Below are 14,974 nucleotides of genomic sequence, written 5' to 3'. Positions count from 1 at the left end.
GGACTCAAACCTCCAAAATCTGCTTGACCTCCTAGGATTTGATTTTTTTGAAATTGGAAAGAGACCCTCGGGAATATTTTTTTAAAGTTCAGAATCTATTGATCTGGATCCATCCGGTTTACACCCTCAGCGTCCATGAAGACCCAAGCTTTTCAGCACAGCAAAGACTGTGTTTGCTGTGAGAAGAAAGTTCTGAGTGAGGGAGGCTCTGAGTGAGTTTTGACAAACCACACAAAGCTAACTGTCTTCTTGTGCTTGGGGCTGCTGACCTTGCTGGGGGAAAGTCTGACAGATGCAATGCCTCCCTTTGCAGTCTTTCATCTGTACATTAAACTAAACATCACCACACAGGCCCACCTTCACTGCCGGGAAGAAAGCTATGCTACTATGATATAATTGTATTCAACTATTCACTCTTCCTTTCTAAAAAACCTGAAACCACATGGCATTATAGATATTTAATTGCAACATACATGAGTTGCTAATATCTACGTGTGGTTTATGCATAGTATATGTAGCTAGTATCTATGTATAAATTCTCTGTGTAATATTTAGGCTTAAATAAATAAATACATACATAAATAAAACTGTACTCGCAGTTTTGGATCTGAATGTATTTAAATAATTACTGTGAGCCAGAGATTCTTACTTGCCTACCAAAATAGCCATTATTTCCTTGTCTCTTAAATTAGCAGAACCCAAACATTTAGAATATAGCTGCCCGGCCAAAAGACTACATTTCCCAGCCTTTCTTGCTTGTGAGGTCATGTGACTACCGTCTGGCCAATGAGATACAAGAAGCGTTGAGGGGACCTTCTGAGAAGCCGCCTTAGCCTAGGAGGGTGTATGTGCTCTTCGTTGCCCTTTCCTCTGTTCTATCCGAAACAGGGATGTGATGACTGGAGATGTAGTCAGCACTGGGTGTTGAGGATAAAGGCAGTGAGGGTTGGTGAATAAAAAAAGCCTGGGATTCTGATGACTTCATCAATTTCCCCGATGGTCTGCCTCCAGACTTCTTCTATACAGGAAAGAAACAGACCTCTATCTTGTTTAAACTACTGATATTTGGATTTTAATTATACTTAATATATAAATCAAAATCTAAGTGATACACACATATCTTTACATTCTGCTACACTGTTGCAGCCTGCTTCTTAAAATATTTCACTCCATCCCTATCTATTATCTTATTGGTGGACTTGGGTCTCCCGTGAGCCTCCTTATTCTCCCTGTCACATTTAGTCACATCTCCCCTGGGTTCCAGGCACCAGGAACACCTCCAAGCTCCTGAACTGACACACACCTGAGCTCCCTTGTCTCAGAAAAAATGGTCATCTTAGGTCAAGGAATGAAGAAGAGTTTATCTACTGGATGGACTGTCTGGGCACAAGCTGCTTTTCTGTTTTCTGCCCTCCTGGAAACCAACAAGATGGTAGGACAGATCAGTGTGGGCTAAAATTTTCCAGAAGAACTGTGTACGGGGGAAGGCGGGGGAGGAATAATTTAAAGAAGGAATATTCTGAAATTGGAAGATGATATACAGGCTACTGAGACTAGAGAATCAAGTAAGTTGTTGGGAGTTTAGACAGTGGATGTTTCTATCTCCTGGGTGGCATCCTTGTTGGACAGATTGCCTGAGATATTGTCAGATTCAAGCAGCTCCACAATGCTGTAGGGAGAACAGTCTTCCAGACCCAGCTTGCTGCACAGCCAGCCACAGAAGCCTTTCTCCATGTCCCGGGCAGCTTGCCACCATGCTCCCCAGGACCATGAGAGCTGGACCACGGCAGCATAGAGGCCCAGGGAAGAGGCCATGGCCATGATGAGCACTGGATAGAAGAGAATGAGGCAGGGGCAACATGAGATCTTGTGCCAGAAGGTCCTCTCCTCGTTGTACACAAGAAAGATATTGTACCAGGTGATGGTGCCATAGTAGAAAGAGACCACGAAGGAGAGGATGAAAACCACAGGCAGGCAGACCAGCGTCCAGAGGACCACGTGGGGCCCACGGTCTGCTCCCAGCTGGCAGGCCTTTCTGCCTTCAGGTGCCATTTCCCTTGAAGACACTTTAGGCTTGGTGAGTTCCTGCAGCTCCTTCTCTGTCAACGACACATGGATATCCACCATCTGCCCCTTTTTCTTCCCTCGGGTGATGGTCCCAGTTAATGTGACATAGCGGCTGTCCACAGGCATGTTCCACATACCTGCAGGGCATAAAAAGGGGAAAGTCAAGATCAGAAGAGTAGACATTTCATCAGAGCGTCATCCTCTGAGACTGGAGCTGAGTACAAGAATGTCCATTATTATAGCCCCTGACACGGTACACCCTGACATGGTACGAAATCAGTGTTTCCACGATGGAATGAATGGGTCTCCCTCAGGGGAGGGATTAGTACTCCCATGGTAAACTCTCACATCAGGGCCCTGAAGCAGGTTAAACTTGTTTCTCATTCTCTCTCCACTTTTCTGGGCCTCTATCATGTCTGTGATATGGAGGGGAGTGAGGAACTCTACCACAGACACCACTTCATAGTGACCTTATTTCTAGTTTACAAGTGCTGTGAAAATACTGTTTCTGAGTATCAGCTACTGTGTGTAAAGGTGGTGCTGTGTGTGTGTTATACTGATGAGCAGCCCACCCCTCTTCTCTCCTCATTCCTAACCCCATGCTTCTCTGAGAGGGTCCTCATATGCTGGTGGACATCCCAGCCTTCATATCCAAATTCTATACACACACACAGGCACCACACATACACACGCACAACATACACACATTCCCCAACAAAAATACACCAGCATCATCACTAGCATCACCACCAGCATCACCACCACCAGCATCACCATCATCACCACAACCATCATCACCATCATCACCACCACCACCAGCATCACCATCAACAGCATCACCACCACCAGCATCACCATCATCACCACCACCACCACCACCACCATCACCACCAGCATCACCACCACCATCATCACCACCACCACCACCACCACCAGCATCACCATCATCACCACCACCACCACCAGCATCACCACCACTACCACCACCACCACCAGCATCACCATCAACAGCATCACCACCACCAGCATCACCATCATCACCACCACCACCACCACCAGCATCACCATCATCACCACAACCAGCATCACCATCATCACCACCACCACCACCACCACCAGCATCAACAGCATCACCACCACCAGCATCACCATCACCACCACCACCACCATCATCACCACCAGCATCACCACCAGCAACACCATCGTCACCACCACTACCATCACTACCATCACCACCACCCCCACCAAACAGCCACTCTTTGGCCATCCCAGCAGTGAGATTGCAGGTAGTGAAACAGCAAAATCCACAGTCCATAGTATGTGAAGTGTAGTCTAGAAGTGGAGGATGGGAGGAGGGTATAGGCTTTCGGTTGGCATGTCCCCCAGGCCCTGTGGACTCCTAGCCCCCGGCTGGTAGACGGACAGAATGGGGCTGCCTCAAGAGCAAACGTCCCTTCCTCCGAGAGGCATCCCCAACCACACAATCTTTCCCTCCACCCGCCTCCCTCACTTGCTCATCTTCCCATCACTGAGGTTTACTGTCTTTGGAACCCGTACCACTACTGTAATTGTCTCTTATCTGCTGACTTTTTGCTGTCTGTCTTCCCCTGACTGGAAGGTAAACTGCATGAGGGCAGGGGCATTGCTCATCTTGTTCACCATGGGCGTCTTAGGGGTGACCATCGACACAGAGCTCTACCTCATCCATCTATTGCTGTGTAGTGACACTTAATATGGACACTCCACAGTTTCCTTAAGAGCAACAAACATTCTTATACATGCTTCCTTACGCACATGGGCATGAGGTAGATACTGTGAATTTCTTGGACATAGGCTATGCATATTTTGAATTTTAAATTTAATAGATATTGACAAATTTCCCTGAAGCGGATTCCTCTTCCACATGAGGTATACGAGAATATATCCATTTCCACACATTGATGTTATCATGTTTTACCCAATTTTTGGCCATCCTACATGTGAAGGATTACTATAACTCGTTGTTATAATTCGCATTTTCCTGATTATTATGAAAGTCAAATATTAGTTTCTTTATCTTACATGTATTAAATAGTTAGCATGGTTGTCTTGTATTACTATTTTTTGTGTATAAATCGGTCTCTTCCATTACACAAGGAGTTCCAAAAGGGCAGAGATCTCTTCTGTATCACCTAGAAGAGAACATAATAAATGCTCAACAAATACTATCGATTTGTTGAATGAAGACTGCAACACTGCGAGAAGAAATGTATCAATAAGAAGTACGTCAGTGAGCAAATGCCTGTCTGTCTTCTGGAGGATCCTCATTTGGTTTCCTTCCTGTGGCTTTAAGTAGGTGGCCCCAGAGAGACTTACCATCATCCACAGGATAGTCTAGGAAATCATCTCCCTCCTCCTCTTTAGGCTGATATCCACCTTCTAATTCCCCAGGCTCCTCATCCAGTTTCTCACTCTCTGACCGGTAGATGATAATAGATTCTGGGCGGGACTCTTTCTTCTTCTTTTTCCTGCGACCCAGTGTGGATTCCCCATCTAGGGCCAGGGCAGCTGCCATGGCTTTCCTCAGAGAGCCCTGGTGGGGGCTTGGGAGCTGGCCCTGTCCTTCCACTGGTGCTGGCTCTTCCATCCTAGTCTTCAAATCTAGCTATTCCTTGTAAAGAGTCCAATTTGCTTGAGCAAACTCACGATCCACACATCACAGAGCTTCTTCCAGGATGGGGCTATGCAAAGACGTTCCAACGATGAGTTGCACTTGAAAGATAGGAAAGCAAAATCATCAACAGGGAATGAATAGGGTGAGATGGAGAGGGGTTTAGGAAGTGGTCCTCAACTTGGCAGAAGCCTTTGCCCCCCTTTATTTCTCATAAAAGTTTATTTTGGGAGTGCTATGGAAATACTTTTACAGGAATGAATCATTGTTAATAAAATATTATTTGTGTTGCCATATTTTGTGTTGCGTATATTATGCAAAACTCATCAATCTAGCTGGGGGATGCCAAGTATAAGGAAGTTGGGTGAGGAAGCCTTACAGACAGATTAAGGACCATTCTTCCTCTCACCATAGACGGAGATTGCTATGGCGGGCACCAGCACTCCAGGCTTCTGGCTATTGGGTCAGCCATTACAACTATACTCAAATGGTTGAATGCAACTTCGAACAAGCCATCCAACAATGGCACAACTCCACTAACCATGCCTTCTCTGATATTCTATAAAGACACTTGTCTCCTGGCTTCTTGTTGGCCCAAGATCCCAGAATGGCTGGGATCCGTACTATCACCTTCTGGGAGACCAGTGGAAAGAATGCACACTTTTCACGCAACACTTTTCTCGTCTTTTGTTCTCCAGGTAAAAAGAGGTGGGAGAGAAGTCTATACAACATCTTTTAAGGAAGAAGCTGATCGGTCTGTGTTTTTGGTACATGGAGCCATTAAGAGGAACGGAATGTTTTGAGTGCTATTGCTAAAGAGGTGCCACTTAGCAAATACCCAGCCAGTCGCATTTAAACAGGTAGCTGCGGGACTTCCCTGGTGGTGTAGTGGTTAAGAATCTGCCTGCCAGTGCAGGGGACGTGGGTTTGATTCCTGGTCTGGGAAGATCCCACATGCCACGGAGCAACTAAGCCCGTGCGCCACAACTACTGAAGCCTGTGAGCCTAGAGCCCGCGAGCCATAACTACTGAGTCTGCTGCCACAACTACTGAAGCCTGTGAGCCTAGAGCCTGTGCTCCACAACATGAGAAGCCACCGCAATGAGAAGCCTACGCACTGCAGCAAAGAGTAGCCCCCACTCGCCGCAACTAGTGAAAGCCCACGCATAGCAACGAAGATCCAACACAGCCAAAAAAACCGGTAGCTGCTTGTCTGCTTCTTTTAAAAAAATGTTATTATATTATGGAACGTTTCAAACATGTAAAATGAGAACATTTTTATTAGGGAAAGTGGCAAACATTTATAAAAGAAAAGAGAATAATTCGAATGAATCGTTACTGTACCTCTCACCCAATTTCAACAATAATCAAAATATTAGTAGCCAATTTTGTTTTATCTCCTCATATTATTTAAAAGCAAATGTCAGGGCTTCCCTGGTGGCGCAGTGGTTGAGAGTCTGCCTGCCGATGCAGGGGACACAGGTTTGTGCCCGGGTTCGGGAAGATCCCACATGCCGCGAAGCGGCTGGGCCCGTGAGCCATGGCTGCTGAGCCTGCGTGTCCGGAGCCTGTGCTCCGCAACGGGAGAGGCCACAACAGTGAGAGGCCCGCGTACCGAAAAAAAAAAAAAAAAAAAATCAAATGTCAGATATCATTTCATTTCATCTGTATCTCTTTCAGCATCTCTTTCATCTCTTTCAACATATAAGAACTCTCTTTTTTTTTGTTTTGTTTTGTTTTTTCAGTATGCGGGCCTCTCACTGTTGTGGCCTCTCCCGTTGCTCCGGACGCGCAGGCTCAACGGCCATGGCTCACGGGCCCAGCCACTCCGCAGCATGTGGGACCTTCCCGGACCGGGGCGCGAACCCGTGTCCCCTGCATCGCCAGGCAGACTCTCAACCACTGCGCCACCAGGGAAGCCCAAGAACTCTCTTTTTAAAAAAAGATTATCACCATACCATTATCGCACCTAATTATTTAAACGATTCTTTAATATCATTAAATATCTGGTCAGTTCAAATTTCCCTGTTTTTTTAAAACTTTAAATTCTATTTTCTTGAATTAGGATTCAAATAAGATCTATGCAATGGAAACAGATCGCACACCTCTGTCTATAGCAGCGCTGTCCAATAGAACTTTCTGCCATTGCACCTGAAATGAGTCTAGTGCAACTGAGGAAATGATTTTTATTTTTATTATTTTTTTGGACACGCTGAGCAGCTTGTGGGATCTCAGTTCCCCGACCAGGGATTGAACCTGGGCCCTCGGCAGTGAAAGTGTGGAGTCCTAACCACTGGACCTCCAGGGAATTCCCCAGGAAATGCATCTTAAATTTTATTGAATTCTAACCAATTTAAATTTAAATAGCCACATGTGGCTACTGGCTACTCTATTGGACGGAACAGGTCCATATGTTCCCCAACCAATTTTTTTTTCCTTTTCCTTTCTATTTATTTGTTAAAGAAAGGTCATTTACCTTGCAGATTCTCATAGCCTAGATCTTGAGGATTGCAACCCCCATAGTATGTTCCTCTGAAACACATATTTCCTATAAATTGGTAGCTAAATAAAGAGGCTTACTCAGATTTGGGTTAGAATTATTTTTAGTTGGTTGGTTGTTTTGGCAAGATGTTATAGATGGTGTTTTGTATTTCCATCAGAAGGTAGCTAATATCTGCTTGACTCCGTGAAATTAGTAGCCATTGACGACTATCGGCCAGACCCATTCGTTCATTAGGTGTTACAAAAATGATGACATTCTATTTCTCTCATTTCTTCTTTATTTATTAGCCAGAATACTCTCATGGGCCTTTTTAAAAAAACAAATTATTTATTTATGGCTGTGCTGGGTCTTCGTTGACGCCCACGGTCTTTCTCTAGTTGCAGAGAGCGGGGGCTACTCTTCACTGCAGTGCGTGGGCTTCTCATTGCAGTGGCTTCTCTTGTTGCGGAGCACGGGCTCTAGGCGCGTACGTTGTGGCGCACGGGATTAGTTGCTTCGCGGCATGTGGGATCTTCCCGGACCAGGGATCGAACCCATGTCCTCTGCATTGGCAGGCAGATTCTTATCCAGTGCGCTACCAGGGAAGTCCCTCATGTGCTTTTAACAAACCCAGTTTTAAACTTAGTGGAGGAGGCAAGTGGCGCCATTGTTATATAACATTATTGTCAATTATACTGTTAAATACCTTTCTTTAATGAGAACAGTGGCAGCTTCTACTGATATGAAAAGTTTCTGAATTATTTACCAAACAAATGTCCTAATTTCCAAATAACTGTATTTATAATTGAGAATTGTAGCAGCCTGTAAGTAGACTCTACTCACAGTTCTGTTGCCCCAGGCACCCGGAAACTGTTTACTCTTAGTAACTCCAGGGTGCCAGCTTTTTGTTACTTTTGTTCCCAATTCTCAAATCTTCATTTTGTTTCAGTGCTCTCTGAGTACTTCCTTTCTTTCAAGGCCACATGCACACTCTTTCGTGTCTCTGTATCCCAAACAATAAAACTTCTCCTCTTATTTGTATTAAATGGCCCCAACGTTTAGTGGACTGGCCCAGTCAGGGCAGGGTGGGGAATGAGGAGGATTATGAAACAGACAAAAATCTAACTAGGCGCTAAATGCCACTCAATTTGAAGCAAATTCCATGTCTTAATATGATGCACCTTCTGTATTACCAGGTACCAAGACTGACTCTATCACATTTCTTTAAATGCCAAAACTCCCCAAAGTCTGAGCAACCTTCTCAGCAGGTAGCTCTCCTCCATTGTCCAAGCATCACCTAAATACTTCTCCTTCATCCTTTAATTGTTAATTTTCTTTCCTGTTTCCCCACTGGATGGAAGGTGGGTACTGGGTCTTATCACCTTTGTATCTTGGGCACATAGCCCAGTGACTGAAACAAATGAGGTGCTCAGCGACAGAATTGAAAACGCCCACAGGTGGAATTAAGGTTTCACTAAATCTTCACAGCCTGACTTTGCCTGTTTGAACAAAATAAGTACCATTACCTTCACATTCTTATGCATGGAGCTTGTTGGACTATGAAATTCATTTGGTGACGTCTCTAAGAGCACATGATGTTCTAAAAATGGGAAGATCCAGAATACAGGAGCTTTCTGTGATAAAGTAGGTTCTAATGTCCTCACTTGACATTATTAAGCTCTTCCATGTTAAATAAAGAAGTGAGAGAACTGGAGTTAAGCCTAACGTGCACAATTCCTAACAGAACAAGCACTATTTTGCGATGAGGACATCTGGACTTAATAATAGTAATACCTAAAACTTACTGGATGTTGACTGTGTGCTAGGTGCTGTTCTAAGTGCTTTTCAATAATCATTATTGTGTAATCCTCACAGCAAACCAAGGAAGGAGGTACTATTATTATCCCCATGCAGAGGAGTAATTTGCTCAAGGTTACATAGTAATGGTGCTGTGACTCACACTCAGCTTTGCTAATTTCAGAGCCCATGTTTTATTTACCATGCTTTGCTGCCTGCCAACATTTACCCCAGATTTTATACTTAAACCTCTAGGGCTGTCTTTGATGAAGCCATCTCCTATATTAAGGATATATTCCTATGTCCCTATTACTAATCAGTCTCTAAGTCCTGCCACTCATTCCTATGGAATCTCTTTGGTAATGTGTTCATTTCCATTTCTACTACCACCATATGCTAGAATACAGCCCCTACTCTACTTCCTCCACGTAAGTTCCTCTGCCTTCCATTTCAGAATTCTTCCTCTACCGTTTTAAACGGTGATTAATGACACAAGATATTTTTATGTTGTCCAGTAATCATCACTATCTTGCCATTTCTGACTAAAATATATCTCAAGGGTCTGCCTGGTGTTTGAGGCTCTCCATATTCATGCTCCATCCTAGGGTTCCACAGCAGTTTTTCCCATTCCCCATAACATGACTGGTTGACACATTTACTTATGTCGGTTCCTTCACCTTCTTCACTCTTCTCCACCTCTTTCAAGCCTGGCTCAAGAGACTCACTCACTCATGTTCCCTTCTGTGACCACCCCAGCCTACATGTCTCTCCCCGACCCCAATCCTGTTGTTGTAGGAGGGAGGTGAGAATGACATGAGTGTTCGAGTGTCCAATGCCTAGTATGAGTTGATGCTTCATAGATGTTAGTTTCCAATCCCTTTCTTCTGCCTTCTCCTACTCTGTATTCCAGTAGTATTTGTCATCTGTACCATACTCTCTTATGCTTAATTATGCAGCATTTCATATCATCTTGAACCGATTATGAATGGCTTCATGAGTTTTCATTCATCTCCCTACTGAAGATTATAAAATTTTAGAAGTCAGGAACTGTCTTACACTTCTTTACCTCTAATGGGAAGACCCCAGGGCTGGACAGGTAGCAGATACTCAGTACGTACTTGTTGACCCGGTAAGGCAAAGGGGAAGGGAAAATGCCTATTTGTAAATATGATGTGAACAAGGGTTAAGAGAGGAAGGCTTAATTATTTTCCTCATTTCTGTACACTTTATTATGCTGAGAATGCTGAGAGCATTTGAGCTGAGAAGCAGGTTTTGAACATTTCTCCTTTCTTTTACATATCATAAGAGAGAGGGTAGGAAGAAAATTTCTCTAGTTTCCAAGGTTTTAGTCAATAGAATTAAGAGAAGACACAGAACTCTGCTCTTTTTCCTGGAAGGTAGGCTTCGCCCATCCTCCACCTCCACCCCCAGTCCAAAGATTATTAACGAATGTGATACTGCAGACTGTTAACCTCAATCCACCATTAGCTCTGACTCCTCAGTCATTCTGGGGGGGAAAAATAGGTTTTAAAGTATATACTCAGACTCTGGAACTTACGCATAAAATAACTGGTTTTAAGCCACCCTTGAAGAAAATTCTCCAGATAATTCTTAAATGCATCCACCACTTTTCCCCATCTTCATTGCTACCACTCTGGTCTAAGAGGCCATCATCTCTTACTAAGGTTCTAAAAATGCTCCATATCTTCTGGCTTCTACTCTTGCTGTCTTCAAATCAATTCTCCACTTAGCAGTTAGAAAGATCTTTTGAAAACATACATAAAATCAGGCCGTTTTCTGCTTAAAATCCTCCAGTGACTTCCCATTGGTATAAAATGAAATCCAAACTTTTCATGTGGCCTAAGGACTTGTGTGATCTGGCCTCTCCCTGTCCTGCCATCCTAGGCTATACCATCTCCCTCATGTATAACTCCAATGCTTCAATCACACTAGCTGCCTATGTACTCCTCTAGAGTTTTATTAAAAGAAAACCAACAGCTCTTAAGCAGTCAGTGAACACCCCCAAACTCACAACACCACAAAATGAACTTACCTACCCAGGTGTAGTGCCTTGGTAGAGCTGAGTCATCAGCAGGAAGTCTGGTCATTACTCCCATCCTGTCACTTGGTCACTAACTCCCACTCCCACCTCCACAGTGGTGGCGCACTGCTGCTTCATGGACCTCTCATCATCAGGCATGATTTCCCTGGAGTCTGTTCATGATTCTCTGTTCCTAGGTGGTCACTGAAGCACACCTGATCCAGGGCCTTCTCCAAACCCACCCAGATACTCAGCAGAACTTGTGGGCTTGGTAGGTGGAGAAGCCAGGGAGTTTTGAAGCCTCTGCTCTTAGATTAATTGCAGGGAAGCAAGTAACATATATGGATGAAGTGTGGCTGGAAAAAGCTAATAAATGGCAATGACACCAAGCCTTAGCAACTGGACACAGGGAATGGTGGGGGCTGTGGTAAACATAAAGCTCACTCAGGTCTCATCTGAAATAGCAAGTTACTGTTCCCCTCTCTTCTTCCCACCAAGCCAACTGCTTTCATAGAGAAATTCAGGTCCATTTGGTATGGGTTGCCTGAAATTTCATGAGAAAGTTCCTGATTTTAATTACTGCAATTAGTCCAAATTTAAATAAATTACCACGTGGACAAACAACCAAAACAAATCGCAGATAGGCTGCCATTCTGCTGTCTCTGGCTTATAATGCTTCCAAATTAGGGTGCCCTGCTCCACTGGTTTAACTAAGTACAGTTAGGAATTGACTTTTTGCACCTTCACTGCTATTAACACATCTTCCTCTTCCAAGGCACCTGAACCAGGGCTAAGTGGGTAAAGTATCATCATTTTCAAGTTCATTTACGACTACTACAGTGAGCTGTGCCTTGCTCCAGCCCTGCTGTTCTTGCAGTTCTTTTCTGACTTGTGGATCTGTCACTCAGAGGGCTACATATCACCTGTCTGGGGTGGCCAAACTCCCCCGTTAGCATCTTGGTTTGCCACCATTAGAGGTGCTAGGCCAACCAGGAAATAAAATGTTTGCCATTTTACCACTGAAAATTACTATTAGCCACTCCCAGAGAGACCGTCTCACCAATGTAAAGATGAAAGGAAATTTGGTTCAGACCAGTATCGAGTGATTGGAATGATGATGGGACGGCAGCTTACAAGTCGCAGCTTCCAGCCCGTTGCTGTGGCTGACTGTGAGCACAGTCAGGCTGCAGCCTTTTCCTCTGTGGTCCTGTGAGCAGCATTTCTCTTGTCTCCTGGTCCTGAAAGGCTCCCGCACTGAGGCTGGTTCATCATCTTGGGAGCATCTGACTGTCTACAGAGGAAATATTTCCCAATAGTGAAGGTAGCTGGGTATAAGGAGCTTGAACAGCTTTAGTGTAAGGGCGGTTAGATCTGATCTTTATTGTCTGATCTTTTGTTTATTTATTGTCCTACCTCTCATGGCACACATACTCCTTCCACCCCCAACTACCAACATGTGTACATCCCAGAACATAAACTCTACCAAGGCAGGGACACCTAACCCTCTTGTCCACTGTACCGTAACCCGCATGTCTAGAATAGACACGTGCTCAATAAATATTGGCTGAATATTGTGAACTGGTTAAGAATCTTACTTATATAAGTTGGCTCAGGACTGCTTTTACATCAAGGCAGGCGGGGCTAGATATGCCTCACTGATATTCCTTCAGCACCGAGATTCTGTCTCAATGTTGAGAATCCCACAGGCCCCTGTCAGTCTGAGCCAGCAGCTGCTTCGTGAAGGGGAGAATATGAAGTTACTAGGCAGATGGGGTGGGGGAGGGGTGGAAGATGGGTGAGAAGCAAGAGCATCTCAGAAGATGAACGGAGGGAGTGCTAAGGGGTATGACAGAGTGGGAATGTGGCAAGATCATAGCCATGGTGATGCCTTTTTCCCCAGGACAAAGGGGGCAGGGATGCAGAGTGCCAGGTAGCATTTGATTTGGCCAAAGGGACAGTCATTGCAGCAGGGCACGGATGCCCTGAGAAGAGAGGGCTCACCAAGAGTCAGAGCTAAAATCTGGAAACAAAGAGCCTTCGAGAGGCAGAACTACTCCTGTGCCTCCAGGCCTTTCGGGGTTAGCAGACATTCAAACCCTGACTGAGGCCAGAGGCAGGGGCAGAGAGGACACGCCTTTTTCTTTTTAACAAAAGATCTCTTGAAGAGACTCCACATCTCCCTTAATCACAGGCTCTCTTTGGACTGTGAAAATGAGCTTTCTGACTGCTCATAGCTTCCCTGAGGCTGAGGAATGGCTCCTTGCCATCCTCAGCAAGCAAAACTGGCTTGAAGCCAGTCCAGTCACCTTTTCACTGGAGGACTGCAGAATCCCTCTCTGAGGCCACTCAGCCACCACACAGAGGCTGCAGAACAGCCAGGCCCATGTTGACCCGCCCTGGCAGAGTTCCATAAATCCCCAAGTCCAGACCAGGTCACAAATCACATTTAATTAGATCTTCAATAAAAGTACCTTTGAAAGAAATTTAAATTGTTCCTTCCTCCCAAGAAAGCAAGCCTGGAATTTTTCGGAATAAGAAACCTCTTAGAACTGAGTTAGTAGAAGTGATTCCTTGATAAACTATCCAGCAAATGAGAAGTGGAAGAGATAGCTTCCCTTCTTTAAGCAGTGTTGATTGGAATCTGTCAGCAACAAAGACAGAGGGGGAGGTGTTTCTCAGAGGAGGTCAGAGGAGGGCAGGGGGATCGAGGAACAGGGAGGAAGTGATGTTTGATTCCACTCTCAACCAGATCCATTTCCAATTCACTCTAACTCAGTGGTGGACCCAACAAAAGAATGATGGCATTTGTTTGTTTTTACATTATTTTAATACCTTGCTGGGGAAAATACAGTACTCTTGTTAGGGGAACCACTGACTGAAACCACCCACCCTGGCCAGGCCCAAGAGTAACCACTTGCATGAGTTATCTTAAACAGGAGGTCCTGGTAAGGAACGCGGAACTAACAAGCTGCCACCAACTGGAAGAATTCAGGAAAGGTCAAAACGAGAGAGGAGACGTCAGTCCATATGTCCTACCAACCTCCCAGATTCCTTCTCGCTGGAATCCATCTTGGCTGAGCGATGTGGAAGCCACCAGGAAGGACCCTGAGTCAGGATGATTGGCCAGGGACAACCTGGAAACTAACCCCATCACCGTAAAACCCTGAGACTGTGAGCCACGTGGTAGAGCAGTCCTCCTGGATTCCCTTACCCTGCTGCTCGCTGCCCGGGCACCCCTTCCCCATAAAATCTCTTGCTTTGTCAGCACATGTGTCTCCTCCAACAATTCTTTTCCGAGTGTTAGACAAGAGCCCACTCTCAGGCCCTGGAAAGGGTCCCCCTTCCTGCAACACTCTGACAACAGACTTAGAAACATGATCCTGCCTGGACTGTTAAGACCACAGCACCTGACATATTCCCTAGATTTGTCAAGTTCTCAGGCAAAGTCTCCCCAGGTTAGTCCAGGTGTAATCCCACTCTGGTGGGTTGACAGCAGGAAGCAAGATGGAGAATTTGAATAATAAATCACTGATAATGGGCACCAAAACACGGATGAGAAATTTCCCCCATCCTCAGGAGGCTCGCTCCCCTGCATAAGGAATGAACTAGAGGGTAGGATCTCAAACACACACCTACAGATGCATTCTTGCAGGAAGCATACACCCTTCGAGGAAAGATCTTTTGGACTCATCAATTTATGCAGCCCAGCAGAAATGTATCAAATCTCAAATCTGGTAAAGTTTCCTTCTTCCCTTCATTTCTCAGTGAGGAGAGGGAGATGAGGTGGAGGTGGGCTTGAGTTTTTTCTAAAAATCATTTATTATCTTGGTTCTCTGGATAACTACAATTGTATTTCCCCCCTCCCCCTCTCATTCCCATCCCTTCCGGAGGATGAAGCCGGATTTCTCCGCCCTCAGCTAAGGTTGCCCCTTTCCTT

General features: G+C 45.1%; 1 protein-coding gene across 1 annotated transcript; it reads right to left on the bottom strand.

Annotated features, from left to right (window-relative positions):
* Positions 1-1,581: 1,581 nt before the first annotated feature.
* On the bottom strand, positions 1,582-4,693 carry TMEM169 (transmembrane protein 169; the record flags this gene model as incomplete). Its single annotated transcript, XM_082841235.1, has 2 exons — positions 1,582-2,204; positions 4,423-4,693. 2 exons carry the CDS (start codon positions 4,691-4,693, stop codon positions 1,582-1,584), a joined length of 894 nt encoding a protein of 297 aa, XP_082697361.1.
* Positions 4,694-14,974: the final 10,281 nt, after the last annotated feature.

The sequence above is a fragment of the Leucopleurus acutus genome (genome assembly GCF_964270905.1).
Source record: "Leucopleurus acutus genome assembly, chromosome: 6".
In the NCBI taxonomy this organism is placed as follows: Eukaryota; Metazoa; Chordata; class Mammalia; order Artiodactyla; family Delphinidae; genus Leucopleurus; species Leucopleurus acutus.
The sequence above is the reverse complement of the archived record's forward strand: the minus strand, read 5'-3'. Positions and strand labels throughout refer to the sequence as shown.